Consider the following 19807-nt stretch of genomic DNA (forward strand, 5'->3'; position numbering starts at 1 on the left):
CTATCCACGCCCCTCATTTTTTTATAAACCTGTTTAAGATCACCCCTCAGCCTCTGAGTTCCAGGGAAAACAACACCAGCCTATTCAGCCTCTTCCTATAGTTCAAACTTTGGCAACATCCTTGTAAATTTTTTCTGAACCCTTTCAAGTTTCACAACATCCTTCTGATAGGAGGGAGACCTGAATTGCACACAATATTCCAAAAGTGGTCTAACTAATATCCTATACAGCTGCAACATGACCTCCAAACTCCTATACTCAATACTCTGACCAATAAAGGAAAGCATACCTAATGCATTCTTCATTATCTGATCTACCTGCGATTCACTTTCAAGGAACTATGAACCTGCACTCCAAGGTCTCTTTGTTCAACAACACATCCTGAACCTTTCCATTAATTGTACTTACTCCAATACTACGTTGCTTAAAAGTGGAAAATTTAAGTTTCTGTTGCATCTTGTAATTTATTGAATGGAAGTTCAAATGGAGCATTTTTATTTTGTCTCATTTTGACTATTTAGAAAAGAAGATGCTTGCAGAACGGATTCCAGTTCCATCTAGTCCCGTTCCCATAGCAACCATTGATCTCGTCCAACACCACTCCGATAGTATGATGCCCCACCTTGAAACCAAGCGTCCTCTAAAAAAGACAAAATATCAAGAGGAACAAGAAGATGTTACAAAACCCGCCTGGGCCATCAGCTCATCGCCATGGGTCACTATTGCGTTCGCTTTTTATCAGGTTATGGAGATGGTGAAATTAGCGAAGACCAATGCAACTATTGAGCATCAAGTGCTACAGGTTAATTGACAATTTCATATTATGAATCTCACCCTGCCTATATTTTAATGTTACAAGTTTTGATTTACTGTTGTACGAAGCGGAGTTGTATTAACTATGAATAAATACTCTGCAAAACTAAAAGTTTTAGTCAGAAAACATTTTGAGATTTAGTTAGTAGTAAGTAATACTTTAATTGTGCCTGTCCTCAAAACATAATGCCAAAGCCATCATAAGCTACATCCTCTGTACCTTCTCTGACTTTTACCCTGCTGCTTTTAACTATGGAACTCTGGCAGTATTCTTGGGCTCGCTCAAAAGCTCTGATTCCTGTTGATTTCATTTGTCTATTACATTTTATCATGAGGTTTCTGCACTGTTCTCAGGCTGACTGTCTTGCTAACTCCTGTTGACTTCTACCCTTCAATTTAACCTGTGAGTGTCCTCTACTGTTCTCAAGACTTGCATACTGTGATCTCTCCCTTAACACTTGTTAGTGTTGGGCTCTGAAAACTGTTCTCCCTTGGCTCCACTTACTCTGACTCCAGTATTTTTAAAGTGATAATAACTCGTCATTTTAATTAGTCCTTCCAGCTAAAGCCTCATAATTTATCTGGATCTCGCAATCATCAGTTATACTTTGAATTCGTTTTTATGTTCATTTTAGGAGGAAAATGATTGTCCAATAGCTGCAGACACCTGGCCAGTTGGGAGCCCTCCAAATCTTAAACCATCACCCACTTCCAAGAAGGAAGAAAAGGTAGAAGTCCCAGTAGCTGCCTCTGAACCTGATGAGATCAGCATCAGCTCCACACAAGGCACTGAGAATGGATTACACCAGTCAGATTTGCCTAGGAATTTAATGCCACTGCCAGGAAATGAGAACCAGAACATTGATCCAGAATTGCCTCAGCAAACAAGCACTATCCAACCAAATCAAAAAGATGTCTCGTGATGATCAAATTTAAAGATTACAAAGCACTTGAAAGCGTTGAGAGAAATGAATTCATAATTTTCCGTGATGAATGTTTTTTAACAACAAACACAGGAAAGTTACTGAAGAATAGATCCACAATATTCCCAGATTATCAGTAAGATACTGACAGCTAATAGTGTAAATTTCAGAAATTATAAGGTTCTACAGCACATTTCAGTGAATTTAGAGCATCTATAGCAGAATTTAAGTGCCTGTATGAAGGACATAACATTCTTCACCCAAAACATTCACATGAATTCTTAAAACCATGCATTAAAACTGTTTAAAATGTAGCTAAATTGCTGAACAATTGGGATTAAACTATCAAACAGAGGTAAAGTTACAATGCACTACACTGCAACTAAGAAAAAGTCAAATGCCTAAGTGTAAGTGATTTTATTGCAATGTAGTCAGTTCAGGATCTGAATTTCTAGAATCTACATGAATTGTTATGTTGAATTAGGATTATCAAGTCGAATAACTACTGACATCTGTCACAGTTAGTGTGTTAAAATTGGCTTGCAGCATCTTTTGAGTAAGAAATCACAAGCAGTTTCCATGCAGGAAGCCATCTTCTTTCACTATGATGTTGTTTTGGTAGGATAGATGCTTTGAAGGAGGAAATAACAATAATAAAGCTCATCTTTGAGTTAATAGTTTTTTAAATTCAACATGTAGCCACTATTTATACCAGGATTCAAGAACTAGCCTAGTTTTCATTTAAAATTTGTAATTTAGTATATCTAAGTTTCAGCTCCAAATTCCTCTGTGAACATTGCACAGGCAATTAAAGCTTGCACTGTATTTTAATGGAGATATTTCTATTTTTGAACTTTATCAGTAGAGTACATGAAAGGTAGAATATTTTAAATTTAATTTATTTTAGTAAGCTGGCTGATTCTAAACTATGAAACCTCAACTCCTATTCTCACCCCAGAACTCAAAATAGAGCAATTAACAAGTTATCTAGCACTTCTGACTCACTTACGTTTCGACAAGGAAAAAGAAAAAAAAACTGGTTGTAAAATGTTTACAAGTTATCTATTCTCACACAAATCCATGCTTCTAAATATTTGCTTAAATTTAAACTTTAAATTGGTCACCAAACGTCTTGATGTACACCTTTACAGTAAAACTCAAATGAAGATCAGGTTATTTTGTGTAAATCTGCAAAAACCCAATTCAGATGTATCTATGGATACAAAACTCTTGAATCAGTTAAAAAGACAGCTATTTACAGTGTTACATTGCTGAGTCAGCCTGAGTAAATGAAATACAGAATTTGAAATGCAGGAGCTCTCTTGAAGGTTTCTACTTTGAAATAAATGACTCACCCAAGAATGAAATATACAATTAAACCTTGTTTTAAAAATGAAAAATTAGAGGCCCACTATTAAATTGAGCAACAAGTCAAGGCCAAACAGTATGGTTTTGGCAGGGGTAGGAATGCTGAATTCAGGTCAAAATTGAAACAAAAAGGGGGGCAATGGACTACAAGGGAACTGCAGCTTCTCTTATTCTTTTTCTGTCAACTGGCAAGAAGAGACCCGGTGAATGTTTCAGCGTGCGATTTGAGAGAGTTGTGGGAAAGCCACCGGCATTTGAAAAGAAATAAGGTTTATTTTTAAGCTTTACTATTTTATTCAGGTCCCTTCTGAATTGCTCCTAGGTATTAAAGACCTAAAAGCATAGCAAATTGTCATTACTAATTTTCAATATTGAGGATTGACCTATTTTTGCTCGAATGTAGGGTGCTTCATTGTGTTGTCTGTACAATTGTTAGTGCCTTCAATGTATTACAAATAGCACTATGTATAAAATATATTGATTTTGTTGTGGGCTCTTGACTGGTTAAATTTTTAGATTGTTTAGAAACAATGTGGCGAGGTAAATTATGTTGCTGAATTGTACATTGATTATCCCAGTGCTGAAAGAACTGCTTATATATTAATTCATGATTTTATTAATAAAATGCTATACAAAACCAACTTTGTGATCACATTTTACCAAGCAATTTAAATTGCAATGTTTAATAAAATAATACATACATAAAAAATTAGAAAACAAACTTCTCTAAAATATGTTCGACTGTTAAAGCACCAGTCTTGATGAAAAGTGAAAACCTAGTCCAATCATGTAATTATTTTAGACTGGATTCATCCTGCTATAAACAATTACACCAAGAAGATTGGTATTAACTCAAAATGAAAGTACTAAGACTGCATTAATAAAGCCCTCGAGTTGTCCAGACTATTGAAATAATTGGAAAATGCTGTAATAATAGTACAGGTGTCTATTTTGAGTGCCTCCATAGGAGGGAGCTCTTACCTCAAACCTTTTTAGAAGAGTCGCCGTTCTCGTGCTCTCTGAACTTGACAGTTTAGCCAGTTTGGACAAACACAAACTACCACTTCATTTACCATGAGATATATCTTAGAACAATATTCATTAGTGTGTAATATTTTAATGATGAGCAATAATAAATTTATAGAGCAATAATAAATTTATACATGGAATCCAGATGATATTAACCTTGAGGGCAAGATTTATCATTAATTTTTTTCCTTCTAAACAAATATCATTCTCAACACCTTCGCATAGATTAAACCCATATAATCATTCCTCCACATTTGTCAAAGTCAGACACTAATGAAGAGTACTGCACAAAATGCTTTCTGTTCAGCTTACTTGCCAGATGAAACATAGTCCTATTTACTTATAAATAAACTATCATCTGAGAGTTAAATTCCAACTTAGATATCACTTCTAACAAAAACTGTAGGAAAGACAGATACTTGTAGATGAACATTTAAACTTAAAATATGTTTGAATGAGCTCAACAATAACTAAAGATATTTTCCAGAAAAATAAACTCTCACAAAAAGAATTATGTCATTTAAAAATTAATATTTGTATAAAATATTCAGGAACAGGATCTTAAGCTATTATTTTACAGGATGAAAATTCTGAAGTGAAAGCTGCTGAACTTCCCAAAGAGGAAATTTTGGGCAAATTGTCAGCAGAACACCTATGCCAAACTGACGGTAGTTTGAAAGACAACTTCATAATTGAGTTAAATTGATATTTTCAGCATTATTGTCTCAAGAATACTTGAGATTCCAGTCTTTTTTCTACATATATCTTCATTCTTTCGAATGAAGAATTCCTTACTGGAAAAAAAATTCAAATTTTTTTTGTTATTCTGTGTCTCACACCAAAATAAAATTAAACATGCCTAAATCTGCATTATCACAAAATGGCTTTGTATCCACGATTCTCCACTACAGGCTTCCAGTCATCATGAGGCAAAGTGCTTGTCCACTGGCAACGAATAAAACTTGGAAAGCAAATTCTGCTGGCCGACACAGAAGTAAGTACATTTACAGAATATAATCCTAATTTAATTTTCACAGGTCATTCAATATGATTTGTTACTTTGCTCTGAATAAAATGGCTACAAGATCATTGTGACTTAGATCAAATCCCATCTCAAATCAATTTTCATATAAACTTCAGACAAAACAGCCCTTTGTTTAAACCTGAGTTGGATGTAAAATTAAACAAAATTACATGGTACAGCTCAACAGAAATCCGTTTCATTAAAATGTGAATAGCGAATTCAGTTGCACGATTAATATTGTTGTTTGAATACAATAATTATCTTATATATATCTAATGGCCTCTACTTCCAATCCTGAACAAAGAAACAATATTTATATTACAATGATTTAAGGGGAACACAACACATATCACAATAAACCTAACCTCCAGTTTGCAGCTCAGTTCCACACAACCTGTTTTCTATATTTATCAAGTAGAGTTAGCTGCTTGTTATAAAAACTAAGGACAAGATGGTTTGAAGTACTGATTATAACCAAACCATCAATGAAACCCTACAATTAACTGACTGACTGTCAGTAAAAAGACCATGAGATGCCTAACTTTCCTTGTCTTCCATTTTCAAAGACAGAAATTCTCATTAAGGGGAAAGAACCCAATAGTCACTGTAAAAAAACCACAATCACTTGGAGATTCCGCCGGAGCCATCCAGTTCAAATAATGTCTTCTTGGTGCTTGTGGTAAAGATGGGCCCCATTGTCTCAGCTTCAACTGAAAGCCTTTCAATAATGATAGGATCTACTGGTGTAGTCAAAGATTCCTCAAACCGAACTATACCCATTTTGTGTAAACCTTCCCGTAAAAAGTATAAACTTAATGCGCTCTATGTATGCACTAAGCAGCACAACTCACAGGTTTCTTAGTGTCTGCGCATTCAATTGTCGGAGTGATCAGAGTCAGTGATGATAGTACTCTCAAATTTCAAGCTATCAATCTTTTGGTATTGGTCAATTTCTAGTCATAACAACAGTTCAAGTTATTAATTAGATGTGAATGAAGCAAGATTAATTCATTATCACAGCAGCTTCATTTCCATCTGCAGCTGCCATTTCCCCATTCTCTGAGACTGGATGATTATTTTCTTCCTTGACAAAGAGTTGGGCTTCCAAAAATGAACCACCAATTCCATAGTGTTGCTCATGGTTCTGCATTTCCTCTGGTGTAATATGATAAGCTCCTAGGATGAAGTCTGCAAGTCTGCAAATTAAATGAAAAGCTGAAAAGGGATGTGCATAGAGTCATACAGAACAGAAACAGATCCTCTGTCTAACCAGTCCATGCCAACCGCAATCCCAAACTGAACTAGTCCCACCTGCCTGCGCTTGACCCAAATCTTTGTAAACATTTCCTATCCATGTACTTATCTAAACATCTTTTAGATGTTGTAACTGTATCCGCATCCACCACTTCCTCTAGACATTCTTTCCACACATTAACTATTCTTTCTGTAAAAAAAAATGCCCCTTAGTCTTTAAATCTTTCTCCTCTCACCTTAAAAATAAGGCCCCTAGTCTTGAAATCCCCCACCCAAGGGAAAAAAAAAACACCTGCCATTCACCTTATTTATTCCCTTTGTGATTTTATAAATCTCGTTAAGGTCACCCCTCAACCTCCTACACTCCAGTGAAAAAAAATCCTAGCCTATCCAGATTCTCCTTATAACTCAAAGCCTCCACTCCTGGTAATATCCTGGTAAATCTTTCTGAACCCTCTCCAATTTAATAATATCCTTTCTGTAACAGGACAAGAACTCACTCCAGAAGAGTCCTCACCAACGTCCTGTACAACTTCAATATGATGCCCCAACTTCTATAATCACGGGTCTGAGCAATGACAGAGAGTGTGCTAAATGTCTTCTTAATCACCCTGTCCATATGTGACGCAAACTTCATTGATCAGATGTAACAGCAGATTGCTCCACTTTTGAATCAGACGACTGAATTTCAACTCCACATTTACTGTATAGTGAAACAGTAAATTATACTTTTTTTGAAGAAAAGTTAGCAAAGCAGGTAACTGCAAGCCTGTTCTTCCACATCCCTGATAAATTATACAGTGATTGCTCTGGTGAACTTTTGACAGAACTGGAATCTCCAAACTGGTTGATTTTGCAAGTGGGAGGCAAGAAAAAGGCAGTTTGAAATTACATGAACAAAAATGGTATGTAGTATTGTGCACGCTATATATTAGTAGCTGTTAGTAGCAATTTTGGAATCATCCCCAAAATAGTTTTGCATTTTCAAAATGTTTGTCATAGGAAATATGTTCTATTCACCCAGAAATAGCAAGGCATGCCAGATAATTGTCTTCATAAGTTTCCAATAAATGGATCTGTAGTAGAATGTACTGTCACATGCATTCAAATTTATGACATAGTGACTCTGATGTCAGTGAGTTGGGGAAGGCAGAGTAAACATGCATACCTCAACAAATATCTGCTTGTTATTACTTTGCAAATATTACTACTAATACAGCAGAATTAACAATAAGTAATCTGAAGAGTAATGCTTACTGAACTAGAAGAACCAGTTGCGGAAAATTACATTTCTAAGTTTATAATCTTTGTTTCAGAAGCAAAATTAAAATAAATAATGAATAAGTATGATAATTCACCCTTTTGTCAATGTAAACCCAAAGTACTTCACAGATAAACAATTAGTTTTGAAACATAGACATTGTTTTCCAGATAAATGCAGCAATATTATTTGCAGTTACGTGACTGGCCAGGTTTCGTATTTTGATTGAGGAATAAATGCTGAATAGGAGAATGCAATGTTTCCGTTGAATAAAATGCTGTGGGATTTTCAACACCAAAATAAAACAAAGAACTGTGGATGCTGGAAAACTGAAATAAAAACAAAAACGCTTGAGGGATTCAGCATGTCTGACAAATGATCACAGGCCTCAAAATGTTAACTCTGTCTGTCTGCCTGTCTCTCTCTGGTGCTGCCAGACCTGCTGAGTTTCTACAGCAATTTCTGTAGAAATATGGGATTTTTAACATTTGATTGAGCAGACAGGATTTCAATTTAATATACATCCAAAAGTAAAAAAGTCACAAAGGCACTCGCTCCCATGAATACCACATTATTTTTGATCTTGCTAATTTTGTCCCCACTTTTGCGATATGATACCATGGTGAGGTCATTCCCATAGAATCCCTACAATGTGGAAACAGGCCATTCGGCCATTTGAGTCTACACCAACCCTTCCGATGAACATCCTATCCAGACCCGCCGCACCCCCCCCTCCCACCCTATCCCTGTAACCCTGCATTTCCCATGGCTAATCCACCTAACCTATGCAGCCCTAGAACCCATGGGCAATTTAGCATGGCCAATTCACCTAACCTGCACAGCTTTGGATAGTGGGAGGAAACCAGAGCACCCGGAGGAAACCATTGTAGACACCGGGAGAATGTGCAAATTTCACACAGCCACCCAAGGGTAGAACTGAACCCAGATTCCTGGCGCTGAGAGACAGCAGTGTTAACTATTTCACCACACACCCTTCTGTGACTCAGCCATGTTCCCCGTATGCAAGTCTCAATTAAAACTGACAGCCCAATGAAAGGCATGGGGCATTACAATTAGGCTCAACTCTGTCCTCAATAGATACAACGAACATAATAATCTGCGTAACTTCCAACTTCACACTCAATTCAGTACAGAAGGAGGAAGAAAGTGTAGCTGAATGCATGGCTAGAGAGAAAGTACAGGGCATTCAGACCAATCTTGGGAGAGGTGGGACCTGTACAACCACTCTTGCAGCACCTCAACAAGGCTGGGATCAATCTGTTTGTGAGGATTTAGACTAGCTTGGCAGCGGGGTGGGAACCTGAACGTGGCTTCAGAAGAAAGAGAAACAAGACTAGGAAACAGTGAGCAGAAAATTAACCGAACACATAAGATCAAGGAGCCAAAGGCTAGAAAAAGACATCAAAGGACGCTTAGTGGTGTATACTGCAATGCAGAACCCAATGAATGAGGCAGATGAGGTAAGAGCACAAATAGGATGGTTGGAAGTTAGATATCAATGCCATGAATGTCTAAAACGTGGCTGAAGGAATGGCAGCTGAACATTCCTGATTACAAGATCTTCTGATAGGTCCAAAGAAAATATTAAAGGTAAGGTCAAACTATTGATTTAAAAAATCTTGAGGGATAATATACTTATTTGCAACATTTAAGAGGCATTTGGATGGGTATATGAATTGGAAGGGTTTGGAGGGATATGGGCCGGGTGCTGGCAGGTGGGACTAGATTGGGTTGGGATATCTGGTCGACATGGACAGGTTGGACCGAAGGGCCTGTTTCCATGCTGTACATCTCTATGACTCTATGTCTCTAAGGAGCATCCAATAAAGCCAAATGAGTTGAACTTCAAAATAAAAAGGGTATTCACACTTAGGGCAGTGTACAGTAGATTCTAAAAAAAACACTGAGTTTAGAAGAGCAAACATGTCAACAGATTGCTGAAAAGCATACAGATAAAAGTGCAGTCATAGCAGGGAGCTTCAAATACCTTAACATGAATTGGTAATTCAGTGTAAAAGTACAGAAATACAGAATTCTTAAAGTGCAACAACAGAACTAATGTAGTTTGAATTTAACAAGTTCAACAAGAAAACGGCTTTTAGGGAATGATGGAGATAGGTGGAAGTGATTTCAGTGGGAAAAGTTATTTTTTAACTGGTGGTGATCACAATTCAATTAGATAATGTAGTTATCGGAAGAAATAAAAGATTGACTGAATATAAGTTCTAAATTGGAAAATGGCCAATTTTACTCAGCTGAAAGTTGATTCAGCAGATTGGGCTGAAAACTGCTACATGATGCATTGTGCATGGGCTTTATGAAGGCTTTTGAGAAGGCCCAACATAACAAACTGATGGGATACAAAAAAAATTGCAAATTAGATCAAAAATTAATTCAGTGGCAGGAAGCAAAGGTCAATAGGTATTTTATGAGTGATAGACAGTTGTCTAGAGTCCTTTGAGAAAATAATAAGCAAAGTTGACAAAAGAAACTAGTAGATACAGTCTGTTTGGATTTCCAGAAGACATTTGATAAGGTGTCATGTAAAGGATTATTGCACATAGGAGTTCTTGGAATTGGGGGTAACGTCACATGGATTGAGCATTGTTTAACACATAGATGACAATGTCAGAATTAACTGGTCTTTTTCAGGTTGGAAAGACGTAACTAATACAGTGCTCCAACATTTTTTACTGTCTATATTAATGATTTGGAAGGGGTCACATTGTTGACAATACAAAAACAGTTGGGAAGGCAGGCTTAAAGGGAGGAATGCCCTACTTCTGCTCGTATTTCTTATGCGCAAGTGAATGCCCATCTGGCTGTACATAAAAATACATGATTAAGACAAATAACTTCTTTTAGAGGGACAATGATATGATACTACTTACCTTTTTGGAGAACTGACTTTAGATATGACTTCCCATGTAGGAAAATCCTGATTCTTGCAGTATCTACGGAGATCCTCAAGAGCCTTTATAGTTGCCACTTCACTTTGTTCCTTGTACTCCTCTTCAGTGAGGAAGCGAACTTCTTGTTTTTTAAATAATTGTTTCATTTTTCTGCAATTACAAAGAACAATTGAGAAGCTGTCTTTCTGCTGCAACTAAACATGGTTAGCAACCCTTCTGCTGTGCTACATAGTGCAACATGAAAGATGCAAGTTAAATCCTGGTAACATTTGACACAGATATTAGAGAGCTTCTTGAAGGCTATTTAGGGAGCCCAATTTCATTTTTATCAATGATGGCCTGCTCTAAAGTAGCCCTTATGAAATGGTGGGATTCATTATAACATGTCACAGATAGAATTCAAAGGTTCCTGACCAGTGGCAAAAAACAGGTCATAGAAGGTGGCCTGTATCACCCAGAAGTCATTGATGTGGTGTGACGATGCTGCTCCTTTAACAAGGTTATGCTGTCCTTGGCTTTTTTTTTCAGAAAGTTCGTAAAAGACACAGACTCTGAAAAGACTGGGGTTGAAGGGTTTCAGGGCCAATTTGACTATAGCTAATAGATACTGCCTCAGGCAGAAAGCTTTCAATTTAAAAAAAAAACACTTGTACAATGAAAGGTGAGTGGCCAGTTCTCCCAATTCAACTTTTCTCTGGTTTGGTTTGGTGTGGTTCTTAGCAGTAGTGTGGAAAAAGCTGCTAGACCCAAAGAAGTAGGTCCAGGCTGGTACTCTCTCTGAAGTCTCTCCTCTAAGAACCAGTGTTTGATTTTACCTTCTGTGCCCAGGGATGTTTGTGGAGATTGGTATAATCTGGAGATTGGTACCATCATTAAATTGGTATAATCTGTTGGATTTTCAGGTAGGTTAGGTTATTCAGTATTCTGTTCTCTTTTGTTAGTGTTTCATTCCGTAATCTTGTAAATAAATTGTGTTTTGTTTAAAACTGCATATTTTGACCAACTGCATCCCTCCTGGAATATCCACCTTACACCTGCTTAAAACAACTAACAAAGTTAGGGTCTGGGCTACTTTATTGAAATGTTTTGAGGGGGTCTGACCTGGTCCATGACAGTGGGCCTAGAAGGGGAGTGGGGGTAGGCTCCTGGGAGTGCTGAATAACGTATGCATTATGGACACCTCTATTAGAGATAGAAATCCACATCTGGAGCTATGTCTCCTGTGTTCAAACAAGAAATTCACCTCAATAAATTGCAACCCTTTACAATGTATAAAGGTTGGAGTTTTACCCATTGAGCTTGGATCACAATATATATGGGAAACTCACAATGTCCACAAAACACAATTAAAAAAAAGGAACAGGATTAGTCCAATCAGCCCTCAAGCTTACTCTGTCAGCTAATAGGATCATGACTGATTCAACATTCCTCATGTCCACTTTTCTGGTCTTTGCCCATAATCCCTGATTCCCCTACTGATCAAGAATCTGTCTAACACAGCCTTAAATATACACAAGGACTCTTTCCCATAGCTTGGTGGCAAGGAGTTCCAAATACTCTCAATTGTGACAGAAGAAATTCCTCCTCATTTCAGTTTTAAATTGGCAGCCCTTTATTCTGAGACCATGCCCTCGGGTCTTACTCTCCCATGAGGGGAAACATGATCTCAGCATTTACCCTTCAAGCCCCTTAGGGTCCTGTATGTTTCAATGAGATCAGCTCTCATTCTTCTAAACTCGGGTGAGCAGAATCCCAACTTGTTTAACCTTTGCTTATAAGACAATCCCTCCATACCAGGGATCATCCTACAGAGCCTACTCTGAACTGCCTCCAATGAAATTATATCTTCCCTTAAATAAGGGAACTTAAGCTGCTCATAGTCCATCAGCACCTTGTACAGTTGCAGTAAGAATTCTCTATTCTTATATTCCAATCCCTTGAAATAAGGGTTAACATTCCATTAGCCTGATTACTTGCTGTACCTTTGTGCTAGCTTTCTTTGTTTTATGCACTAGTGCCCCCAAATCCCTTATGTTGCAACTTTCTGCAGTTTTTCTGCAATAATACTGTTCTTTTCTTCTCCCTTCCTGAATAAGTAAGTTCACATTTTCCCACATTATAGTCCATTTGCCAATTTTTTGCCCACTAATTTAACCTATCAATATCTTTCTGTAAACAATGTGCAAGCCTCTCACAATCTACTTATTTTTCTGTCATCTGCAAATTTGGCTGCAGTACATTCACTTCCTTCCTCCAAGTCATTAATATATACTGTAAACAGTTGTGGTCCCAACACTGATCCCTATGGCACCCAGGGGTCATGGGTCACCAACCTGGAAAAGAGGTTTCTTTACATTCACTTTCAGTTTCCTGTTTATAAGCCAATTCTCTATCCATAACAGTACGCTACCTCCAACATCATGGAGTCCTATATCTTTTGCGAAATACCTTATCAAACACCTTCTGGAAGTCCAAATACAACTCATCTATTAGTTCCCCTCTATCCATTCTGGTTGAGACTTCCTCAAAAATCTGTAATAAATTGGGCAGACACATTAGTCCCTTTCTAGAAGGCATGTTGACTTTACTTGATTAGATTGATTTTCCAAATATTTTATTATTTCCTTATAAACTGATTCCAATACGTTTCTAAGAATAGATGTTAGGCAAATCTGCCTATAGTTACCACTTTTGCCTCCCTCCCTTTTAGAATAAGAGTGTCACATTAGCAGTTTTCTAACCCTCTCTCTGGTGCTTCTGCAGAATCCAACGATTTTTGGAAAATTACAACCAATACATCCACTATTTCTGTAGCAACTTCTTTAGGATCCTAGGATACAAGCTCTGAGGGCCAGGGAACTTATCTGCCTTTAGCCCCATTAATTTGTCTAATACAACTTCCCCAGCACATGTCTTTGGGCCTGGCTTTCTGTATCCATTCTGAATTTTACAAACTCTCTAGCCCTTAAAGAGGACATTTCTCACAGCTTTGTTGCAGTGATGTGTGGCTGTCTATGAGATTCCATACTGGAGCCTTGGAAAGAGACATTGATGGAGAAGTTTAAGGTTGTAGTGATTTTTAAAGCCATTGATACTGAACACTCTTCTCCAGCCCACCCCTATTCCAAAGGACTGCAAGTCTTCCTGGGGCAGGTGGTGGCATATTGGGATTAGCTCAATTATGTTAGCAAAAGCCAGGCTTATCTTGTGAGATCTCAGGTTCGAATTCCACCATGGCAACCGGGAGGTTTTAAAATTAAATTAGTAAATCTGGAATGAAAGCTAGTCTCAGCAATGGCAAAAATGAAACCATTATTGATTGCTGAAAGAACCCATCTAGTTCACTGATGGCCTTTCAGGAAGGATGTCTGCCATTCTCACCTGGTCTGGCCTACATATAACTTCAAATATCTAGGCAAATGGTTGGTACTGAACTGTTATGGCCTGGAAGCAACTCAGATCACGGGCAATTGGGCAACAAATAGAGTCATAGAGATGTACAGCATGGAAACAGACTCTTCGGTCCAACTCATCCATGCCAGATATCCCTACCCAATCTAATCCCACCTGCCAGCACCCGGTCCACATCCCTCTAAACCTTTCCTATTCATATACCCATCCTTTTAAATGTTGCAATTGTACCAGCCTCCACCACTTCCTCTGGCAGCTCATTCCATACACGTACCACCCTCTGCGTGAAAACGTTGCCCCTCAGGTCTCTTTATATCTTTCCCCTCTCACCCTAAACCTATGCCGTCTAGTTCTGGACAATCCAACCCCAGGGAAAAGACTTTGCCTATTTACCCTATCCATGCCTCTCATAATTTTGTAAACCTCTATAAGGTCACCCCTCAGCCTCCAACGCTGCAGGGAAAACAGCCTGAGCCTGTTCAGCCTCTCCCTATAGTTCAAATTCTCCAACCTTGGCAACATCCTTGTAAATCTTTTCTGAACCCTTTCAAGTTTCACAACATCTTTCCAATAGGAAGACCAGAATTGCATGCAATATTCCAACAGTGGCCTAAGCAATGTCCTGTACAGCCGCAACATGACCTCCCAACTCCTGTACTCAATACTTTGACCAATAAAGGAAAGCATACCAAACGTCTTTTTCACTATCCTACCTATCTACGACTCCACTTTCAAGGAGCTATGAACCTGCACTCCAAGGTGTCTTTGTTCAAAACACTCCCTAAGACCTTATCATTAAGTTTATAAGTCCTAAGATTTGCTTTCCCAAAATGCAGCACCTCACATTTATCTGACTTAAACTCCATCTGCCACTTCTCAGCCCATTGGCCCATCTGATCAAGATCCTGTTGTAATCCGAGGTAGCCTTCTTCCCTGTACACTACACCTCCAATTTTGGTGTCATCTGCAAACTTACTAACTATATCTTTTATGCTCGCATCCAAACATTTATGTAAATGACGAAAAGTAGAGGTCTCAGCACCGATCCTGTGGCACTCCACTGGTCACTGGCCTCCAGTCTGAAAAACAACCCTCCACTACCGCTTCTACGTCTTCTACTTTTGAGCCAGTTCTGTAGTGAGATTTAACCTTGCTAACCAGTCTCCCATGGGGAACCTTGTCGAACGCCTTCCTGAAGTCCATATAGATCACATCTACCGCTCTGCCCTCATCAATCCTCTTTGTTACTTCTTCAAAAAACTCAATCAAGTTTGTGAGACATGATTTCCCACGGACAAGGCCATGTTGACTATCCGTAATCTGTCTTTGCCTTTCCAAATACACGTATATCCTGTCCCTCAGGATTCCCTCCAACAACTTGCCCACCACCGACATCAGGCTCACTGGTCTATAGTTCCCTGGCTTGTCCTTACCACCCTTCTTAAATAATGGCACCACATTAGCTAACCTCCAATCTTCTGGCACCTCATCTGTGACTATTGATGATACAAATATCTTAGCAAGAGGCCCAGCAATCACTTCTCTAGCTTCCCACAGAGTTCTAGGATACACCTGATCAGGTCTTGGGGATTTATCCACCTTTATGCATTTCAAGACATCCAGCACTTCCTCGTCTGTAATATGGACATTTTTCAAGATATCCCCATCTATTTCCTTACATTTTACATCGTCCATGTCTTTTTCCACAGTAAATACTAATGCAAAATACTCGTTTAGTACCTCCCCCATTTTCTGCGGCTCCACACAAAGGCCGTTTTGCTGATCTTTGAGGTGCCCTATTTTCTCCCTAGTTACCCTTTTGTCCTTAACGTATTTGTAAAAACCCTTTGGATTCTCCTTAACTCTATTTGTCAAAGCTATCTAATATCCTCTTTTTGCCCTTCTGATTTCCCTCTTAAGTACACTCCTACTGCCTTTATATTCTAAGGATTCACTCAATCTACCCTGTCTATACCTGACATATGCTTCCTTTTTTTTCTTAACCAAACCCTCAATTTCTTTCATCATCCAGCATTCCCTATACCTACCAGCCTTTCCTTTCACCCTAACAGGAATATACTTTCTCTGGATATGTCATTTCTGAAGGCTTCCCATTTTCCAGCTGTCCCTTTAGTTGCGAACATCTGCCCCCATCAGCTTTTGAAAGTTCTTGCCTAATACCGTCAAAATTGGCCTTTCGCCAATTTAGAACTCCAACTTTTAGATCTGGTCTATCCTTTTCCATCACTATTTTAAATCTAATAGAATTATGGTCACTGGCCCTAAAGTGCTCCCCCACTGACACCTCAGTCACCTGCCCTGCCTTATTTCCCAAGAGATAGTCAAATTTTGCACTTTCTCTAGTAGGTACATCCACATACTGAATCAGAAAATCTCATATCCCATGTAAGACTAAATAAAAATTAACATACACACATGCTAGCTACTTACTCTGTAGACATTCTCAGCAATCACTGATTCTTCTTTTCTGGCATCTTCAGACATTTAAGGCCGGAGCAGACTCTGGGAAATGCCACTAATCTGTGCAAGACTGGTCCCTTGCCTGCTCTCTTCTGACCATAGTCAGAATCTGGTCCCAATGTTTAAGTTAGCTGGCCCTATCCGTCCTCTTTACTATTGCTTCTCCAACCAAGGCTTCAGGAGCAATGGTACAGCACACTCAAAACTTCAACAGAGGTCATGACCCCAGAAAAGAAGCACCCTCTCATGATGATCTGATCTTGAAACTAAAAAAAAACTTGTGCCTTATGGGTGAATGGGTTCTTCGACAGTCATTAAGATCCAGGACTACAAAGCCCACTTCCACTCGCTCACGTCCAATGACCTTGGTCTTGCCCAATCTCATCCATAACCTCACTTGATGATCAGTGCCCTCCTTTCCGTGATCTTTAATCTTCTTGATTAACACTTGACCTTTCCCAAAATACTTTGCAGCATCCTCTGCTCTCTTCCAAGAAGATCTCAGATGTGTTGTTAGAATTTTAAGCAACCTGAGAAACTAACTGCACCTCTCTCCACAGATGTTGCCTAAACCGGTGAATATTTCCAGCATTTTTGTGTTCATATATTGTATTGAAAAGTATACAGATAGGAAGCTCAACCAGATCAGCACACTGGCAACAATGCCATCTTCCCAACTGGGCACTTATGTCTGATACCAAGGACTACTCCCAGTCTCATTTCTGTGTTAAACACTTTTCAATAATGTTGTTTTGCACATTGAGACAGGAAAACTATCAATTTTTCCATCTTCCCCATTGTCTTCAGATCACAGAATCATCTCGTGGTGGTAAGAGTAAAAATAGTTATAATTGTAGTTATAATATGCAATTGGTCACAAGGAGGGCCAAAAAAATGGACTGTATTGGTGAGGAGAGGAAAGACGGTAAAATCACCAGCATATTTACAACTTGGGTTTCAGCAAATATGCCATCTATATGCGAGAAGCAAATTTATTTTTTGTTCTGAGCTTTGTTTTTAACGTTTCCTGACAAAACATTTGAATTTGCTACCGTGATGGAACCAATGTTCCCTGCAAATGGTCTTTGTGCTGAGGGTGGGGTTGGTGGTTTGACCTTTCACAGAGCTGAGTGTAACTTGTTTATTTCAGTGCATGATAGTTTTTAAATTGCTGCATGGCGATGCGGTATACAACTTCGACAGAAATTTGGAAAGAACACTTTTTTTCTGTTTCAAATCAGGGAGGGGCAAATATCCCTGCAGGGGGGAGGGGGAATGGGATGTAAACGTGCACATTTAATCCAATTAGCTGGAGAATGTGTCAATGAATAAACTTTCTTAATGTAGCAGGACAATGGGCGGAAATGTAGACCTATTGGGTGGGTTTGAAACAGCAATAAAGTCAAATTAAACAGCAAATAAATGAAAAAGCTAATTCAACACAGAAAGCATATAACGCGCCTGCCTGCTGTGCCTATTACAACCAGTTTATACAGTATGAGTCATAGGTACACTCCCTTTTTTCAACATGCCAATCCGTCACAATAATATCAATTTAAATCTCAATAAGCAGATTGTGCTTCATGATTTTTTTGGATGCCTCAGAGCTGGTTATTTGCAATGAAATATTGTTTTGTTGATACTAGTTTTACTTTGTTCACTTCAGTTTTACTTGTATCAGAGCACCATCTACTGGAAGACTTATCTATATGTACTCAACTGTGACTTTATGAAGCTTTGGGCATGCATTAGAAATCCCATGAAATTCATTTTATTGACAGATGCACTTGATGTTTGTATGAATATATGAACACAGAGTATTGCAGCAAAAGTAACTGACAAACAATCCTTAGTGAGGATAGCCTTAGGCTTGATCAAATTGCAAGTTAACACTCAGTGTAAGGTTCACACTTACACAAGATACTGAATGGAACCCACACCTGTGAGATCATTTATTATTGAGTGTGTCAATGCCTCCAGGGAATACAGATGGAAATACATCATAGAAAGGGAATAATTATTTATTTTACATTAAGTGAATTACATGAAAGCATCCCTTGAATTCAACCAATACATAGAATTAACACAAATATAATTATTCCTGCATGTACGTTCAAACTACAATACTCTGTAAAAACCAGTTGACATTTCTACCCATTGAATGAATTTATTTACACATTTTCACATGCAGTAATATCAAACAACTGAAAGCAAGACATTAAATAAACACTAACCTGTAAATGTAGCGGATCAAATTAATTGGGTGGTGAAGGTTGCTTCCACACAAGAGAATTACAATGACAGCATAAGCACACTGACTGAATGTAACACCACAGTATATCAATACTGTGGCAACCAACTGTAGGGTCCAGGAGAGCAGAGTTATACTATGTTCATCTGACAACGGCTTATGCCTTTTGAAAATAACGTAACTAAGACAACTAACCACAAAAAGGTAACCTGTTAAGGGCAAGGTAGAAGAAACAGAAAAAAATTAGAACTGGATGACGATCTGATCAATTTTAGACTGATTAACTGACACAGTCCCATTAAGAAGTTAGCATAACAAAGGAATTAATAGAAGATCTTGCTGAAAAAAATGGCATACTATTGAGGATTTTCATCTTGCAGTCATCAAGACAGAGAGAGAATATCAAATTTCAAAGTTAGCAATAATTTATTCTGCATAAAAAAAGGATATTGACTGGTACATTCTTCATGACAACATTTCAACTAAAGAAATATTGGCCTTTTTTAAATTCAAAAAAGGCACAAGGACAGAATGCAGCCCTTTGTCTTGCAAGACGGGTCCCTATGCTTTTTTTTAAACCGGCAATTATTAATTTCTACAGAACTAAGTAATACAATATATTTCATTATCAACTATCTTTTAAGTATAAATGCAAAACTTACAGGTGAAGCTACCTGTTTCACACTGCTACTAGGCAGTAGCAACATGAGTGGTGTTCACCACTAACGGGATGCTGCTGCCAGCACTGGAAGTTGCATTCATTAATGCACTGGGCTTTGTTTATCATGAACAGAAAGAATATGTACACCTGCTTTTACACAATAACATAGGCAGTAGCCACCTGCTGGTTCAAATTTCAGGGCAAAGCCCTGACCAGACTCATCCTGCCAGGTTTGAAAGCTAAACAAAGCCTGGCAGTTACCTGTCAATCACCATTAACTGCTGCATTCTCATGGCAACATCTCTACCAGAGTCCACCTTGCCAATCAACCAGCATACTCATAGTATAATTGCTGGTTTTCCCCTTTATTGATGTTCTTGAAAATTGCCCTGACAAAT

The 19807-nt window shown here is 38.3% G+C and overlaps 2 protein-coding genes across 5 annotated transcripts in view; one reads left to right on the top strand and one right to left on the bottom strand.

Annotated features, from left to right (window-relative positions):
* Positions 1-3745, top strand: part of mfsd6b (major facilitator superfamily domain containing 6b) — a 55356-nt gene extending 51611 nt beyond the window's left edge. For all 3 annotated transcript variants that reach the window (XM_043692859.2, XM_043692858.2, XM_087988668.1), the window contains exons 6-7: positions 522-802; positions 1449-3745. In XM_043692859.2, the coding sequence (XP_043548794.2) occupies positions 522-802; positions 1449-1736 (569 nt within the window). In that variant the 3' untranslated portion in view covers positions 1737-3745. The remainder of the gene's footprint in view (positions 1-521; positions 803-1448) is intronic.
* Positions 3746-4203: 458 nt separating this feature from the next.
* LOC122551250 (nuclear envelope integral membrane protein 2-like) overlaps positions 4204-19807 on the bottom strand; it is a 35009-nt gene continuing 19405 nt past the window's right edge. For both annotated transcript variants that reach the window (XM_043692861.2, XM_043692862.2), the window contains exons 7-9: positions 18732-18957; positions 10585-10755; positions 4204-6353 (exon numbers count right to left, since the gene is read on the bottom strand). In XM_043692861.2, the coding sequence (XP_043548796.2) occupies positions 6161-6353; positions 10585-10755; positions 18732-18957 (590 nt within the window). In that variant the 3' untranslated portion in view covers positions 4204-6160. The remainder of the gene's footprint in view (positions 6354-10584; positions 10756-18731; positions 18958-19807) is intronic.

This window comes from Chiloscyllium plagiosum, unplaced genomic scaffold, assembly GCF_037043375.1.
Source record: "Chiloscyllium plagiosum isolate Xiang-an unplaced genomic scaffold, Cpla_swu_hap1 HiC_scaffold_7, whole genome shotgun sequence".
NCBI classification, from domain to species: domain Eukaryota; kingdom Metazoa; phylum Chordata; class Chondrichthyes; order Orectolobiformes; family Hemiscylliidae; genus Chiloscyllium; species Chiloscyllium plagiosum.